The sequence below is a fragment of the Sapajus apella genome, unplaced genomic scaffold, assembly GCF_009761245.1.
Source record: "Sapajus apella isolate SASKATOON/1434 unplaced genomic scaffold, GSC_monkey_1.0 scaffold51, whole genome shotgun sequence".
In the NCBI taxonomy this organism is placed as follows: Eukaryota; Metazoa; Chordata; class Mammalia; order Primates; family Cebidae; genus Sapajus; species Sapajus apella.
Genome location: NW_022436991.1, coordinates 3,622,560 through 3,640,272, shown reverse-complemented (window position 1 = coordinate 3,640,272; position 17,713 = coordinate 3,622,560). Strand labels below are relative to the sequence as shown.

The 17,713-nt window shown below is 54.4% G+C and overlaps 1 protein-coding gene across 6 annotated transcripts in view; it reads left to right on the top strand.

Annotated features, from left to right (window-relative positions):
- Positions 1 to 16,130, top strand: part of CLEC16A (C-type lectin domain containing 16A) — a 223,546-nt gene extending 207,416 nt beyond the window's left edge. For 3 of the 6 annotated variants that reach the window (XM_032242763.1, XM_032242761.1, XM_032242765.1), the window contains 2 exons: positions 1,968 to 2,132; positions 12,399 to 16,130. In XM_032242763.1, coding sequence (XP_032098654.1) covers positions 1,968 to 2,132; positions 12,399 to 12,754 — 521 coding nt within the window. In that variant the 3' untranslated portion in view covers positions 12,755 to 16,130. Of the gene's footprint in view, positions 1 to 1,967; positions 2,133 to 8,257; positions 8,382 to 12,398 lie in introns of all 6 variants that reach the window. The other 3 variants (XM_032242762.1, XM_032242768.1, XM_032242766.1) reach the window with 2 other exon arrangements.
- Positions 16,131 to 17,713: the final 1,583 nt, after the last annotated feature.

The window sequence follows — 17,713 nt, the reverse complement described above, 5'->3', positions numbered from 1 at the left end:
GAGCTGGAGTGCAATGGCATGATCTTGGCTCACTGCAACCTCCACCTCCCAGGTTCAAATGATTCTCCTGCCTTAACCTCCCAAATAGCTAGGGATTACAGGTGCCCGCTACTATACCCAGCTAATTTTTTTTTTTTTTTTTTTTTTTGTATTTTTAGTAGAGATGGAGTTTTATCATGTTGGCCAGGCTGGTCTTGAACTCCCGACCTCATGAATCATCCGCCTCGGCCTCCCAAAATGCTGGGATTACAGGCATGAGCCACTGAGAGTGGCCTTCTAAAAAAACCTTTTAGTCTTTGCAGGCCATGTGGTCACTATGGCAACTGCTCAACTCTGATCGAGAAAGCAGCCGGGGTCCGTGTAAACAAAGGACCGTGGCTTCTTCCAGTGAAACTTTACTTATCAAACAGGCAGCAGGCTGCAGCACGCCAACCCTGCTAACACCCTGCTGCCTTTCTGAGTTTCCAGAAAGGTGAGGTCAGAGCCTGAAGGGCCTTCTGGAAGTAGTGTCAGTGGAGAGCTGGACCATGTGAGGTTCAAGCAGGGCAGGTGATATGAATGAGGTCCCGGGCTGGCTGTCGTGAATGCATTCACTTGAGGAGTGGCAAGGCCTGGGGGAATGACCAAGAGGGTTGAGATTCCCTCTCTCAGCTGGAAGGACTCACCCCCCACCATATCTCCACCCCAATTTGCGGCTGCTTCTGTACTACCAAACACCATCACCATGGGTCCTGCCCAGCTCCTAGGGACTGAAGTCATAGCCTGCAGAAAACCACATGTCCACCAGAAGAGGGGCCCCTGGGCCGGATAAAAGGGATTTTGACTTATCATAAAGAACACGTCAGGCCAGGTGTGGTGGCTCACACCTGTAATCCCAGAACTTTGGGAGGCCAAGGCAGGAGGATCACTTGAGTCCAGGAGTTCAAGACCACCCTGGGCAATATAGTGGGACCCTCCATCTCTACAAAAAAAAAAAAATTAGCTGGGCATGGTGGCACATGCCTGTAGTCCCAGCTAACTCAGGAGGCTGAGGCAGGAAGATCACTTGAGCCTGGGAGCTCAAGGCTGTGGCGAGCTGAGGTCACACCACTGCACTCCAGGCCGGGCAACAGAGTGAAACCCTATCCCAGAAAAACATAAAGAACAAACAGATATACTGAGCTCTCACCATGTGCCACACCCTGTGCTGGGGCTTGACAAAAGTTACCTCATTTTATCCCCACAACAGTGGGGTCATCAGAGCAGGTAATATACCTCCTGGATGTAGCTGTTAGAGACTCAAGAGAAACACGATAGCTATCCATGTGTCTGGTGCGTCCTTGCAGGAAGCAGGGTTGCGCCCAGGTCTGAGTATCTCCAAGATGAGGGGCTCGTCCATCCCCACTGTGTCGGTTTACCACAGAAAGGTGCAGCAGACCCCACCTCCAGGTCCCAGAGTTGCTGAGGACCATTTGAGACCGTCATCACTAGCTCTTCACCAGAGCTTTCGTTGTTCCTGAACCTGGCTCTCCTAGAACCTGAAGGGCAGAGCAGATTCTCTGTAAAGAAGGTCCAGGGCACTCCCCTCCTGCCCGGACGTGACTTCAGGGCGTGAGTCAGGTGCCCTTCCTTGGGCACCATCAGCAGAGACCGCGAGACTCTACCATGAGGGCATGTAGCATTCCTGGGTGAATTTGCCACGAGAGGCTGCATGTCCCTCTTCAAGGACACAGCTGGCGAGCTGCCGAGCCAGCATCAGACACTTGGATTGACGACTCGTGGCCCCACTCTCAGCTCTGTGGCTGGTTATACTCTTTTCCTTGAATACCTTCCAAATGTGACTGGGTCAGACCCACGGCCAGCGAGGTCAGCCTGTTCCAGCAAACAGAGCAAGGGACTGGGGTTGGGTTGCTCAGCGGAAGCGTGACATTGAGGTCCCCAGGCCTGCTCTTTGCTTCCATTTAGTCACCTGGTACCTTGTCTTGCAGGCTTCGCCGTGGCCCAGTGCATAAACCAGCACAGCTCCCCATCCCTGTCCTCGAGGTCACCACCCTCCGCCAGCGGGAGCCCCAGCGGCAGTGGGAGCACCAGCCACTGCGACTCGGGAGGCACCAGCTCGTCCTCTACCCCCTCCACAGCTCAGAGCCCCGCAGGTATTGGCCACGTGATTCTGTGATGGGGGGGCATTTGGGGAACCCCGTGATCCTTGCCATTACCAAAACCCCTGACCTCCAGGTCCTCCTGGTCACTGAAGGATGCTGCCGCTCAGGTGATGTACACCTGCAGCCTCTAGAGGTGTCTTAACGTGATGTTCCCTCCCGAGCTGGGTTAACTCCCAGATGGGGAAGAATTGCTCCTTTTTCAGGCCGGTCCCCACCGAGGCCACGACTGACTGCAGAGCTGATGGGCAGCAGGCGGGCCACACCTAAACCAACCCCATCGTCACCTCTACAGTCTTAGGTTTCCTGAGGTGATTGTTTGCAGTCTGGGAAAAGAATCGTGTTCCTGCTAATTTTTTTTGCCTCTATAACATCCGAGTTTTGTCCTTAAATGTCGTGCGGTCCAGTTGTCTGAGTAGGCATGCACTTTGCCACCCGTTGGAGACTTTGGTAGGATGTGATAAAGTCATATCTTGCCATCCTTCAACTTACTCCACTTCAGACATGGCACAGAGGGAATCCAGGAGTGAATGGGAGCCCCTGGAGTCAGCCTAGAATGGGACATGCCCCTGCTCCTCATTCTCCGCTGCCGTGAGCTCTTCCCTGCGCAAGTTGTGGGGAGTACAGATACCAGGCCTCTGGAACGACGTGGCCCCACATTGTAGCCAGAGGAGCAGGGAGGGGCGTCCATGGCCTTAAGCCAGCAAGATGCTTCATGGCCCGGCAGCATCCCCCTGCCATGGGTCTAGGGGATTATGCCAACTGCCTGCACTTCTGATTGGGGACCCTCAGTGTCCTTCACTGTTCCTGCAGGGTCCCCTCCAGAGCCCTCACTCATCGTATTTCAGGGGCACCTGGCCCGACTTTCATTAATTTATGGATGATGCATCATGACAGGACGTAGGCCACTGCAGAACCAGGGAGGTCGAGGGCCCTTGGTCCCCATCCTTTCAGTACCAGGAGCCAAGGTCTCCCCGGGCACCTACACCTCGCTCTCAGGCACTTCCACATTTTGCATTTCCAGTTCATATCTCTGGCTCAGAGCACCTCATCTCGCCTGTGTCCATCCCATACACACACAGTGTTGCTTCCATTTCCTCTTGACTTTACGAGGCCCAGGCAGGAAGGTCACCCCACAGCCACCTCACTGAGTCCCTCTTCCACTCGGCACCTGCTCCAGGACATGACCACCCCTTCTGAGCTGTTTCTAAGCCCAATTTAATGTTGGCTACACATTTAAGCAGATGCCACTGCTGTTGCCAGGCTCGTAGCTGGGAAATTCCAGCAAAGCCTCTTCCAGGAGCCAAGGTGCACCCTCAGTAGCCCTCTTGATCCCCGTCTCATGCTTGCTCAGGGATAGGCATGCAAGGTTGTGTGTTCATGTGCCTGTGTGCACATCCACCTCCTGCCTGTGCGTGCACGCTTCTCTGTCTGCATGGACACCCCAGCACATATATTCACCATTGCACTGGGGATGACAGCTCCCTTTCCCGTGTAGCTATAGTCACCTTTCTGTCATTTTTAAGGACGCACAGCCAACAGCTAAGTGAACAAAGAGGCATACACCTCTTTGCCTAAAGTTAAAACCAGCAAAGACCCACACTATCAAAAATGGGCCTCTGTATATGGATGCCCACGTGAACGTGACCCCTGAGGCGTCAGCTCTGCACTTTTCCAGAGGCTGGTGTCTGTGGCGTGTGCTAGTCTTTTCTCTGGGCCTCCCTCAGCCCCTTTGTCCCTACCCCCACCATCCCCTGCATAGTGCCAGTGCTGTGTCTTCTTATCTCAGAAATCCAGTGGCTGTTAGCCTGGTTGTCAGGTGGCCAGGCAGTTCCATTTGCTAAGTGAGAGTCAGGACCTCCGAGGTGTCTGCTCCCATTTGGTGTGTCCGCAGCAGGCCTGCGGAGACAAGTGTGTAGATCCCCATTCTTTATGTAGCTTGACAGTAAAAGCCTGAGGCCCAGCCTGCCTGTCCAGCTCTGCAGACACTGAGATAACTCACCTCTTGTTGAAGGGCCTGGCCCAGCGGGCAGCCTGGGCTTTACTCTTACCAATGCCTCGGGATGCAGCTATTGATCCCTGGCAGGAGAGTGCATCAGAGCCCACAAGCTCCTCCCTGCCTTGAGGCCAGACTTCCAGGCCAGTGTGCAGTCTCCCTCCCAGTCCACCCAAAACAAAGCATATGGGCTTCCCATGTTCCCTGTAGGGGTGGATCTAACCAGATGGCTACAACATCTGCCTGCTATTCCACTAAGCCACGCAGGAGAGAAAGCCAAGAACAGGAGAAGGGAGACAGTTCTGTTGGGATGGGAGCCTTTCTGCCAGTTGCCTGATTCGACATCTACTCAGAGTATGGCCCAGCATTCAAGCCTTTGATGAGGGAAGGTCGCCCTGTGCGGCTCGCTCACCCAACTTTCCACCAGCTGGGGGTCTGGCCCTCATTCACAAGAGATGACATCCTTGGAGGGCCAGCCCGGCAGCAGGGTGAGCTAGGGCCTCTCCTCCAAGCCCATTCATCCTAATTGCCCACTGCCTTCAGCCTGGACAGCAGAAGCCAGCTGCAGCACCCCCAAGGGGCAGCTTGTCCGCAGAGTGGTTTTTGAGGGCACAGTGCTAAGTCAGAAGCATTCCTGTCCCTGTGATTCTGAAGACTCCCAGAGTCCAGGAAGCTCCGTCTTGTAGAGAGCAACTGCCAGACCCTCGGAAGTCAGAACTAGCAAACCCCAGTGGCTTTGTTGCCGTTGATTTGTTTTTTGGTTTTTTTGTTTGTTTGTTTTTGAGACGGAGTCTTGCTCTGTTGCCCAGGCTTCCAAGTAGCTGGGATTACATGTGTGCACCACCATGCCCAGCTAATTTTTGTATTTTTAGTAGAGATGGGGTTTCACCATGTTGGCCAGGCTGGTCTCGAACTCCTGACCCCAAGTGATCTGCCCGTCTCAGCCTCCCAGAGTGCTGGGATTACAGGCATGACCATCATGCCTGGCCCGCCTTTGCCGTTGAAAGCACACTTTGCATGTCCAGGTGCTTGGCTGGGAAATTGCACGAGACATGCCATCTCCCAGGTGATGAGACAAACCCAGTTTTCCATGGCTCTGGCATGTGGTTTTGAACACTTGAATTGTTCAAGGGTGTTAAAAGCTGGGAGTGCTCTCTGCGCTATTTTGACAGTTGTTGTGGCCCAGGCACGTGGGCTCCTGCTGTAGCCACCACAGGGCCCTCTCTGTGCACCTGCTGTGTGGCATCCCAGTAGACACTCCTCCTGAAGTTGCGCCCACCTGTGCCATACACCATGCTTGTAAGCACTTCATAGATGTCCCCTTGTCAAATCCTGCCACACTCCACCTCACACTCTACAGTAGAAAACACAGGGGCCCAGAAAGGCAGTGCAACTTGGCCCAGAGGATGCAGCTAGCCAGCAGAGGAGCCAAGATCTGAAGCCTAGCCTTGGCAACCCTAAAGCCCACGTTCCACCTTCTGAAACAGCTAGCAGAATATCCAATGCAGTTCCCAAGACTGTCTCAGGCACCTCCAAGGTGTCCCGGAGACCCGGGCCCCCGTCTGGATCCTGGTTGGAGGCAGCCCACAAAGTGCATTCCTCCTTCTAACGTTCATGGCTGCTCTAGGGCCCACATGAAAAGTCACGGCCCTACTCATGAAGGCCTGGTAACATGTGCGGCCCCAGCCAACAGAAGGCTGGGTGGTGTGCACCCCTGTGGGAGGAAGGCCCGGTGCTTTCCTCATATCAGCAGCAAAATGGACCCCAGTGGGCCCACGTGGGTTCATCCCACATGAGGCAGTGAAACCGGCTAATGCTAAATTGGGTTTTCTGCCTCTACCCTGTGTCCAGCTCAGAGGACCTTAGGCTTCCTGCCTAGGTTTGAAAACGCCCCGTTTATCCCAAATACACGTGCTCAGCTTCCCACGGGGACTTCAGGCTGGCTCCCAGGGTTAGGCTTACACTGTCCTCTTGGTTTTGTGGACTTGAGACCTGATCTACGAGGGCTTTCTGCCCACCCAGCCCACACGTGGCCTTCCATTCTCTTAGTGGCTCATCTCCCTGGATCTTGTCTTTCCTGGGTTTGGGCACCCCAGTCCCTGTCCGCCTGAAGTATCTTTTTCTAAGCAAGCAGGATAAGGATGATTAGGATAAGTCCCTGTTATGCGCAGCATTCAGGATGCAGTGTGGCAAAAACTGTGATCTTGCAGGCAGGTGGGGTGGCTGAGGCCCATCAGGTAGCCACCCAGACGGATATATAGTTACAAACAGTGACAAAGGAAAGGTGCAACAGGCCCCGACGGCCGATGCAGAACAGCTGCAGGAGGCTCCCAGAGGTGGTATTGCTGGAGTTGACAGCTGGGGGGCAAGGGGTTGGCTAGGCCCTGGTCCTTTGGGTGTCACGTGAGTCCACCAGGGCCCAAAACCACAATCTCTTGGAGACCAGTGGATTCCTTTTGCCCATCTCCCTGGGGTCTGCCTGTACATTCTGTCTTCCCAAATGCAGACAGGCCATGGGCAGGGGGAGGGCACCTTTGAGGAAGTCCCCATCCAAGCTCGTCACGGCCACAGCCTATGGCCTAGCAGTAGCTTCAGGACCAGCACAGGCAAGGGCCTCTCATCCAGAAAGGGAAAGGGGACAGGGGACAGCCCTGAGGGGTTGCTGGCTCTCTGGTTCCTTCTGCATGTAACACCTGCTTCTGAGCCTCCTTCGCATACCAGAGGCAGAGCCATGGGTGCCCTGGAGTGGCTGTTTCAGTGCTGGCTCCAGATTGAAGGGAGGGTGGCAGGCACCTGTGATCTCAGCTACTCAGGAGGCTGAGGCATGAACCCACAAAGCCAAGGTTGCAGTGAGCCGAGATCGCACCGCTGCACTCCAGCCTCGGCAACAGAGTGAGACTCTGTCTCAAAGCAAACAAAACCACATTGGGTTATGAGCTATGGCCTCCTGATTGTCCCCTGGGGTTTCATAGAAAGAAAGATGGTCTGGCTGCTGTCGGCGCCCCAGTGCACAAAGCCTCCCCACCTTCCCTCCCATCCGGACTCACCCCTGTGCCTGGTCCGAATTAACCCCCATTCACCCCAACACACCTCCCTTTGCGCCAACTGAGAGTCAGATGGCCCAAAACCCACCCACATGCCACTGACCTTGGTAACCACTGTGTCACTGGAGTTTTAAGGACAGAAACCCCAAGTAAGAAGTATTCCTTTTTCTCCTGTTTTCTCTGTGGCATCATCCTTTTTTATTGTGGTAACATATGCCTAACAAACTTTACCATTTTCACCGTTTTTCAGTGTGTAGTCCAGTGGCATCTAAGGACCTTCACAGTGTAGTGCTCTATGGTGTCACTTTCAAGCTGTGCGCTCACCTGTCTTCATCTCTGAGAGTGTGGTTCCTCCCTTCGCAGTGAGATGCTCCTGACGTTTTTTGTTTCAGCCAATTAGAAGCACTGCTGGACCACCTGGCGACTGGTCTCAGCTTTCCTGCTGTGGTTCAGTCTTGGTTTTCAAAGGCATGGGTCACCAGGTTGCTGCCCAGGGAGGTGGCTGAGGGAGAGGCTCGTGGAATGCCTCGAGAATCTGAACTTTCCCAGGACCCAGTGCTGTGCTGTTGGCGTGAGCGTGTGACACCAGGAACCTCCGCGCATGGGGTCAGAAATCTGCTTGATTCACTTAGCTGGTTGGATGCCAGTTCTCCAGCCACACACCCTGCCCTCCTCACGCTGTCCTGGGGATGCAGGGTTTTCGTGTCCTAACTCCTGGGCCACGTCTAAAACTGACAGGTGATTCTGTTCTTCCTTCCCCATGGCTTCCGACCAAGACCAGATGTGGATGAACCCATCTTTCCTTTCTAACAGGACCCCACCTCTCTGTCCCTACCCCGATTCAGCCGCACGAGTGAACAGTTTGGTTCTGAGCGATCCCGACCCTGCCTCATCCTGGGGGTGGTATAGGGGGTGTCTTCTCTGCATGGAGGGCCAGTGCCCCACGCACTGGTGGCCACGACCCTCGCCCCTCATCAGTGCTCAGCGTCCGCTACTGCTCTGTGTCCCCTCTCTCCATGTTGCCTCTGCCGTCCATTGTAAAAGGCTTTCTATGATCTGTCGCTGTGTTTTCCCTCTAGTCAGGAGTGGCAGGAAAGGACGCCGGCGAGTGTTCAGCCTGTCGGAGGCCGACAGTCATGGCGGCCACTGGGTTTAGTGCTCCGAACGGCGGCTGCCACGGCACCTCACGCACAGTCAATTCAGGCAGGTCTCCCCTGTGAGCCGCTCGGGCCGCGACGTCCACTCGCCACGCTGCGTTTCCACAGTCGGCAGGGTCCGTGCTGGCAAGGTGGGCCAAGCTGGGTCTGAGCACAGAGCCATTTGCCAAGGCGGCACTTCCTCAGTTTCCCCCAAAGGTGGCTCTCCCTGCTCCCTTTCTGGCCTCACCTCATCTGAAGACCAGATCCCCTGCCCTTGACCTTCATGGCGGTCCTTCTGAGCCAGGCGTGTGCAGCCGCGAAACGCTGCCCTTCCCTATGAAGTGTGCACCAGCATCAGACTCGGCCGGGTCAGAAGCAGATGCTCCCGCCAAGTCCCCCAGGGGTCCCCCCAGTTTAGGCCACGAGGGTTGGGCGGCAGTTGGCTGGCGAAGTGAGAATTTGTAAAACGCAACCAAGAAGTCTCCTTGTTTCTTTTTTCTTTTCCCTTCTCCCCCTGGCCTTGCTCAAAGATCAGTGACAAATTCAGTCTCATTCCGGCCAGAGGCCAAGAGCCATTTCCCTCATAGATGCACAGATGGATGTCACCCCACCGTCTCCCTTTCTGAGTAGCGCCCACACAGCGGTGAGGCTTGTCCGTGGGCCACCACCCAGCAGCCTGGCTCGCTTTTGGGCCCCCTCTGCTTCCTCCCTGCCGTGATGCTTCTCTGGCTTCTGATGCACTTGTTCGCTGGGAACCTTCTGCCTTCTTTTGTGTTGAAAGCTTATTCTCTGTGAGCTTTGCCCTCCGCTTGTTCTACAAGTACCAACCTTTTCTTCCTCACAACACTCAGCCCCACCTTTCCCAGCCCTTTGCTGGAAATCACCATTTGCTTGACCAGGATGTGTTGAGGCCCCGCCCCAGACCTGCAGATGAGCTTCTGAGGTGCCGGCTAGGCACATGGGAGACCTGCTGCCTTGGCATTCTCACAGGCCACGGCCCTGGGAAGTCTGTCCACTGCTTGTGGAAATGTGGCCTTCCTGAACATCCCATTCCCCCCTCGGCTCTGCCTCCTCAGCCATGGCCAGGAAGTCAGACTTTTCTCCAAACCCCTCATTTCCTGGGCCTGGCCTCAACGTGTGCCTCTGTAGTCCAAAAGCACCAGCAGGCACAAAGCAAGGCTTCACCAGTCACTTCTGCAGCTCAACACTTGACCAGAAAAAAACATGTTCTCACTTGGGAAAAAAACATGTTTCCCCTCGGTGAAAACCTGGCAGAGTTCTCCTTTTTCACCTCCCTTGGTTGGATACATTTGTAGATCAAGTTCAGGAAGCACTTCTTAGTTAAACAACAAGGCCATGTCGTAGGTGATTGGTAAGAAGAGGTTCTTTTTTTCCAATTAAAAAGAGGTTACTTTTAGGGGAAAAACCAACCCCTTTAATAAAAATTGTTGGTCTTTTTCCTGAAGAAGAAATCAGCTCTGTGCACATGCTATTGTTAGTTGGTTTGCTCTTTTTGATATATTTGCCTGAAATGTTTCCACATTCCTGATTATTCTAATCACCAAATACCCCATTAAGGAGCAGGGAAAGAAGTTTGCCAGCTTTTTTGAATATCTGCATGCAAATGCACACTTGAGCAAAGAGGGAAAACACTTGATAGAAATGTTAAGACAACATGAGGGAAACACTTGGCCACCCTGTCTCCAGATGGTAGGGCAGTGCCATTTGCGGAATTAGTCATTTCTAAACCGCCTCCTCCGCAGTGAAACTTATGTGTGGATCCACATGTGTGAGAGTTCGTCATAGATCCGCTCATGCCCATTTGAAGCAAGGGCAGAGGCCACTAGAGCAGGTAAGCCCTGCTCAGAGAACCACAGGTTCTAAGAAACAGCAGGCAGATCGTGCTAGGTCAGGGCACACGCCTCAGCTGAAACCAGCCCAGCAGCACGAGGCATCCTTACTGAGTGGAGCAAATTAGTTGAAATTCAAAGAAACCAGAATTCACACGTAGTTTACTCAGCATTTCTGGGCTTAGATCACACCTCAAATCACTTTTTCCACTAGTGCTTACTGATCCCCATTGCCACCCTCCCAGAGTGAGGGCAGACCCAAAGCCTCATGCAGTGTTTCCTCTGAATCTTCTCTCTTTTTTAAAAAGGTCTTAGAAATACATTAATTGGGCTGGGCAAGGTGGCTCACACCTGTGCACAACCCAGCACTTTGAGAGGCCAAGGCAGAAGGATTGCTTATGCCCAGGAGTTCCATATCAGCCTGGGCAACATAATGAGACCCTCCCTCTACAAAAAAATTTAAAAATTAGCCAGGTGTGGTGGTACAGGCCTGTAGTCCCAGCTACTCAGGAGGCTGAGGCAAGAGGATCACTTGAGCCCAGCAGGTTGAGGCTGCAGTGAGCTATGATCATGCCACTACACTCCAGTCTGGGTGACAGAGTGAGACCCTGTCTGAAAAAAACAAAAGAAATGAGATGAATTGGGACCTTTTAGAGTTCATCTTGCCCAGAGTCTTGTGGGAAGAAATGCTGGTGTGGCTTTCAGATCCAGTCTGTCTCTTGTGCTGTCGCTCCATGATGGGGGCTCTTTTCCTCCCCTTCTTCGCTTTCTGCGCACTGCCTGCTTTTATTTCGTTCGTTTTTCCATTCTTTTGCTTTATGTTCCGTTTGCTGTTCTGTTTTATTTTGGCCTGACTTAAAAGAGAAAATTAAAAACTAAACTGAAATCACATTGAACAACAACAACAAAAAAGTCTGCCATCCTTCCCAAGCCCCAGGGTGCTGTCAGACTCTTAGCTCCATAGAGCGTGGGCGGCACCTCTTGCCATGGCCGGTGACCCCCAGCTCTGTGCAAATGAGAATTTGCTCTCCAAGCGGGACGCCCACTGTCTTCCTCTCAGTGTTTTTAAACACCTGCCATCTGAAGTGCTGGAAGGTGTTTTCCACAGTGAATTTCAGCTGTATCTGGTGTTTCTGTCCAGGCAGACTCATCACTGGAAGGCAAATGAGCCAGCATGTGTCTGTAGGATTTTGAAAAGCACCAAGGGCCGGGCCCAGTGGCTCACGCCTATAATCCCAGCACTTTGGGAGGCCGAGGTGGGCGACTCTCTTGAGGTCGGGAGTTTGAGACCAGCCTGGCCAATGTTGCAAATCTCCGTCTCTACTAAAAATACAAAAATTAGCCGGGTATGGTGGCATGCGCCTATAATCCCAGCTACTCGGAGGCTGAGGCATGAGAATCACTTGACCCTGGGGGCTGAGGCATGAGAATCACTTGACCCCGGGAGGTGGAGGTTGCAGTGAGCCAAGATCATGCCACTGCACTCCAGCCTGGGTAACAGAGTGAGACTCTTCCTCAAAAAAAAAAAAAGCACCGAGAAAAAAATTGCTGCTGCAAGAATAACTGCCTTCGTCCTGGTGTGGTTTCTCAGTGGCCCCCTTCAGGAAGTTTGGGACAGTAATGGCCTGAGTAACCACAGCAGCCCCTTTTTGGGTGCTAGCTCAGCACTTTGAGGAGGAGGAGGAGAAGACAGGCCAAGGTTTTGTTTTGGTTTTGCAAACTGAAAAGTTCTACAGAATTTCCTTTTTTTTTTTTTTTTTTTTTTTTTTTCCAATATTGCAGTGGGTTCCCTCTTGGGTAAATGTCATCAAATGTATGCTCTGGAAATGGCCTGACGATACAAGCACACCCAAGCCCATTTACTTTCTAAACAAGTATTTCTTATCAGACAGGTCTGAGATTTGCCCGCACATAAAGCCTGTCAGCCCGGTCCCTGCACCTGGGAACTGTTTTTTGATCCACGTGCTGATTTTGCATAGGCCCTGAATTTTCCCCTCATATCACAAGTCAGGATAACCCTGGGCCCTGTCGCACCCCAGGCCTAGGTCAGACTGGGTTTCGCAGGTTCTGTGTCCCCAGAAGGAGTGGGAGGAGCCATGCTGAGCCCTCACGCCAGCCAGCCACCTCCCACCCAGCTCTCCAGGGCCACAGTTCAGGACAGGAGCAGAGGGCATAGCATGAGGGGTGTCTCAAGAGCTCAGTGTGTTTTCGGTTTTTCTCCCCCGATCCAGATGCCCCCACGACTCCAGAACTGCCTCAACCTCACCTTCCTGATCAGTTGGTGATCGCCAGCGAAACGGAAGTAGACTCCAGGCCCAGCAAGAACGTGGCCAGGAGCGCAGCCGTGGAGACAGCCAGCCTGTCCCCGAGCCTCGTCCCTGCCCAGCAGCCCACCATCTCCCTGCTCTGCGAGGACACGGCCGACACGCTGAGCGTCGAGTCTCTGACCCTCGTCCCCCCCGTCGACCCCCACAGCCTCCGCAGCCTCACCGGCATTCCCCCGCTGCCTACACCGGCTGCCACCTGCACGGACCCCCTGGGCGAAGAGGCTGCATGTGCCGAGCCTGTGGGCCCCACCGAGGACTGAGTCAGCGCCAGGACCTCCCTTTGTGTGTGTGGCCCCGCTGGTAGGGACCCCCAGTGCCGCTGACTGGCGAGACACACTGGAAGCACCCACAGTTCTCTGCAGCCCCCAGCAGCCGTCTCAGCCACCTATCCCTGCACTCCCTTGAATGGGAAGAAGGCCATGTTGCCCTTCCATTTCTTTTTCACTTTGTGTCTCTTCACGTGCAGGCTGGGACCCGTGGAGACATCCCGACGAATGGAGATGACTGCACCGGCCACCTCAGGGAGCTGCCTGGGCTCCGTGTCTCTGAGCCCCAGGTGGCAGGAGCCACCGGCCCCTCTTCCTTCCTCCACGTGGCTTCTCTGTCACCAGCCCCAGTGTGCGCAGAAGAACTGGACCAAGTCACTGTAGGTAGAAATTTGTGGCAAAGCAGACTTAGATAAACTTCTCCTTTGGATATTTATTTCCGCTTTTGGCAGCAGGTGAACGTTTATTTTTAAAACTTCTATTTAAAAAAAAAAAGTCCAAAAACATCAACAGTAAGATTTGATGTCCTGTTAAAAGTGTAAGAATACAGTGAAAATTTCATTATCATTTACACTGGACCTTTCCCGATGTTTTGTTTTAAAGTTCTTAGTGTGGCTGTTTCTATTTATTTAAGTGATTCTTATTTCTTTGTTACTCACTAACTCTGCAAGCCTGTGGAATGATAAAGTACCTTCCTGGAATGTTTAGATTATTTTTTAAACAAAAACAAGGGAGATACACATATTCTCAGGTACACACAGAGCTGAGAGGGCTGAGAGCTTTCCTGCCGTAGCAGCCAAGAGGCCTCCCATTGTGGAAAGATTTCTCCAGGAAAGGGGAGAATGTAGCCAGCTCCCCACTCAGGATGCTTCCTCATTTCTCTTCACCAAAACCAAACAGAGACGGCTTCCAGCATCTTCTTCAGTGTTGCCACCTCTAAGAAAGGACCGCTTGGGACCGTGAGGACTCCGGACCCTGTGGCAATGATGAAAATCAAAACAAGCCGCCCTCAGCATCACCTGCCACTCAAATTGCGTCTGCCCATGTGCGCCGAGAGATGGCCCAGAGCCAGTTCCCGCCCCAGCTGCAAGGGCATGGTGTCCCCAGAGCTCTGAGTCTGTCACTCTCCCTCTCTGCTACTCCTCCTGGTCTGAAAATTAAAACCCCATGGTTTCCTCCCCAATTCTGGCTGGGTGTACGCAGGCAAGGACCTGGATGCATCAGACCCAGCACGCAAGATGTTCCTTTCTACTCAGCCAGCTTGGGAGCACGACACAGCACTCACAGCCCGGGCCGCGGTTCACCCTCCCCAGATCTTCCAAGGCCAGCAGCCCCTCACCTCTCTGATCACGGATGAGACCTTCTGCGGCTTTCCTCCAGACCTGCAGATGTGCCATACGCAGGAATGTTAGATGTCTGCCGGAGCCTGGCCGTGGCGTAGCCTCGGGAGACGCACTGAGATCTTGCCACCTGCCTTTTAGAGGAACACAGTCCCTGTCCTCGGCCAAGCCAGCTGTCCTAGCAAGGCCTGCCAAGGGCAGTTTTCAACCTCCTGAAGGAAACACAGTCCTGCTGAGGAGGGGGAGTGGCACCCATGGGGACAGGTCTCAGTCATCAGAAGCCCTCCGGGTAGCTGTGTCCACCCAGCTTTCACGGCTGCAGGCACAAGGACCTTTGCTTCAATAGAGAAAAGACGTCGCTAAGAAAGGGCCCCTGGGCAGAAACCTCAAGGAAAGACAAGCCGCGACCACCATGGCCATCTACAGAGTCCTGCAAAGAGAAGGAAGACAGACCAGGATAGGGGAAGACCATCATGGGGAGAAGGACCACAGTATCAGGAGACGGGGCACCCCATGCCCTGCAGGCTGCCTGTCTGTTACTTGATTTTTGTAAGAGCAAGAGGGGTGGGGAGGATCGGGTTGGCCCTGGCTGGAGTTGGCCAGCCCCCGAGACGCACACTTCTGGTTTTGAAATGACTCCGTCTTTGGGGCAGGAGAAACTAGAGAAGGCAAGTGGCTGCCCCACCCAAGGCGTGACCAGAAGGAACAGCCTGCACCTCACTCCACGCCACATCGGTGGGCCACCAGCCTGCCGTCAGCTGGTGACCACTGAGTACCGGAAGGGAGAGGTCTTGGCCAGGGCCGGACAGCATGCCCAGGAGGACCAGGGGAAAATAAGACACTGCTTGGGACAGGGCTTCTACCCTGCGTCCCTGGCCAAGGACAGGACAGTCCCCTGTGAGGGCTCGAAGGGTCACTCTCCGGGCCTCTTTCAGCTGTAGATGATGACTTGCCTCTGGGGGAGAGACCTCCAGGTCTGTAGGGTGGGGATTTCCGATAACCAGGGCTCCCAGAAGCTTTGCTTATGTAGGAGGTCTGGGAGCCCACTGGAGCCCACCAGCCGTTTTGCCCACCTCACGCAGGTCTCAGTGGCAGTGGACACAGCTGTGTCTTCAGGAGCTTCCTGCAAACGTAATCGCTGGGGCGCTCCCAGACAGGCCAGTCCAGACAGGACATGCTGGATCCCTGGCACCCGGCAGCCAGGGGAAGAGCCAAGAGTCTGGGAGGGCCCACAGCGGGGGCTGGGGCTTCTGACACTCAGGTCATAGCCTCAGATGTCTGAGGTCAGCCCCGACAGACCCATCAGGCCCTGGTCCACCCTTCCCCCATGCACCATCCAGCTACGTTTGCCAAGTCAGGGAGCACGGCTGGCTCCAGGAACTCCCAAACCTTGGCTTTGAAAGTTGCTATGGAGATGTGCTCGTCCCTTTCTGGACATTGGAAGTGCCTGTCCCAGCAGGTCAGATGAGGCCAGCTCAGGCACTCCCCCGGGCAGGAAGGGCCAGCCTCCGCTGTGGCATGGAGTTGGGAGGAGGGGCCCCCATGAGCAGCTACCTTCCCAGCCTGGTTCTTCTCCCAGAGCCTCAGCAGCCTCCCACCACTCAGACACGTGAGTTCACAAGCAACCCAAAGAGCAGGTCAAGAAACGCAGCCCTGCCAGATGCGTGCTAGATTCCTCTAAGGCCTCTGAGATGCCCAGTTTTTGAAAAAGGCATGGGGTAAACTGATTTTGATCTTCTTGTCTAGACAAAGTAAATCTGAAACATTTAATGTAGTCATCTTGACATTGGGCATACACTGTACGAATTCCTTACGTTTCCTTGAGCTCAAAATATGTAAATAATTTTTGTCCCAGCGAGGAGCAATGGTTGGAAAACCTCGATGCCTCTGAACCTCGGGACGGCTCTAGGGAAGTACCTGCTTTCGCCAGCGTGACTCATGTTTCGTGGGTACAGAACACAGGGGTGGAAATTAAAACTGGAACTTCCTTGTAAATTCAAACTTGGCAATAAAAGAAACAAAGTTACCAAGAATGTAGTGTGCTGCTCCTGGGGGCTGTGGCAGGAGGCAGTGGCCTGACACAGGGAAAGGTTCCCAGCCGGTGACCCCTCATCCGGGCACAGCTGCTTGCCGGGGGTGTGGTGGCTGGAGCCCCTCCCTCTCCTTCCTCCTGAAGCTAGATTCCCTCCCATCCCCAGGTTCCTAACAGGTTGTCAGGGCTCGAGGCTCATACTAACTGGAGAACTGAGAATAACTGCTCAGGGGCAGTCGGCCCCATCAGGAGTGTCCCCTCCCCACCCCTGCCGGATGTGGTCCACATTCTGCATCTCTTCCCTGTTGGGTAGGTGGCTGTCCATCCAAGCCTCAGGCTCTGCATCTGTGGAGTGGGACAGCCAAGCCCTCCCTCGCAGGACAAGCGTAGCGAGCAGCCACATTGTTGCCAGGCCGGGCCGAGGGAAGCAGGAAGACGCCCCACCAAGGACAGAGGCAGGTGAAGTGCTGGGCTGGGCGTGACTCGGAAACTCCGACGCACCTGCGTGAAACCCAGAAATCCCTGGAAACGGGATCACAGGTTCTCAAAGTCGGACGATCCGGCATAAACCGTACCCAGAAATGACCGGGAACTTCTGGGTCTTGAGAGCAAAACCGAGTAGGGAAAGAATGAACATGGAACCCCTCCCCCCACCGCATCCCAAGGGTTGCGGCTCTGCCAAGAGAAGGAGGAAGGTGCTGCCCTCCCATGCCCCAGTCTCACCCGGTCTCAGGCCTCATGGGCACCTGGGCATTTACGTGTCGGAGACCTGATGGGTGAAAGCTCCTCCCTTCTTGCATTCCCAGCCCATATTCAAACCCAGGGGTTGCCTGGGGCTGGATGAGAGGCCAGGGCCAAGTCTCTGGTGTCCCCAGAGCATGTCTGTGTCCCCTGCGCTGCGGTTGAAAGTGACCTGTGTGACCGGCTGCTGTCTGTTTTCCCCTCCCCTCGGTAGCCATGACTCAAGGCCTGGCAGGGTCCAGTGGATATGCCCACCAGGCCCAGAACGTCCTGACTCCAGCCAGAGGGAGGGGCCAGCGAGGGCAGGTGGCAGCGTCCTGCCTGCAGGTGACCTCTAGGGGAAGACCGACTGCTGGCCAGCCAGCTGCTGGAAACCCCCTTCCCCTCCTGTCCTGCTGCTCTGTGCCACTTCATGGCAGTGGGAAAAAACCCTTAACGTCTAAAATGCTGTTCTCCAAAGGAAAGTTGGTTCTGAATAATCACTCATGGGGCTGGGCACAGAAGGGGCTTCCTGGCAATTCACTCAAGGCTGCCGATGGGCAGCATGAAGCTCCCCTGCCTTCTACAGGCCCCAGAGCTCCTGGCCGTGCTCTAGCCCTGGGTCTACCCACCCCACTTAGAGACCAGCCACCTGGGCTTCCAGGCCATGCCCCTGTGCTGGGGCCTAGCCTGCTCTGCCTGCCCCTGCGGCCATGACACTGCCTGGCTCAGTCTGACTTCCGGAGGGCAGCAGGTACCCCTTGAACACATGTCTGCCTGTCACCTCCACTGTCGCTTCCTTGCTTTTTTTTTTTTTTTTTTTTGAGACAGAGTCTTGCTCTGTCGCCATGCACCAGGTTG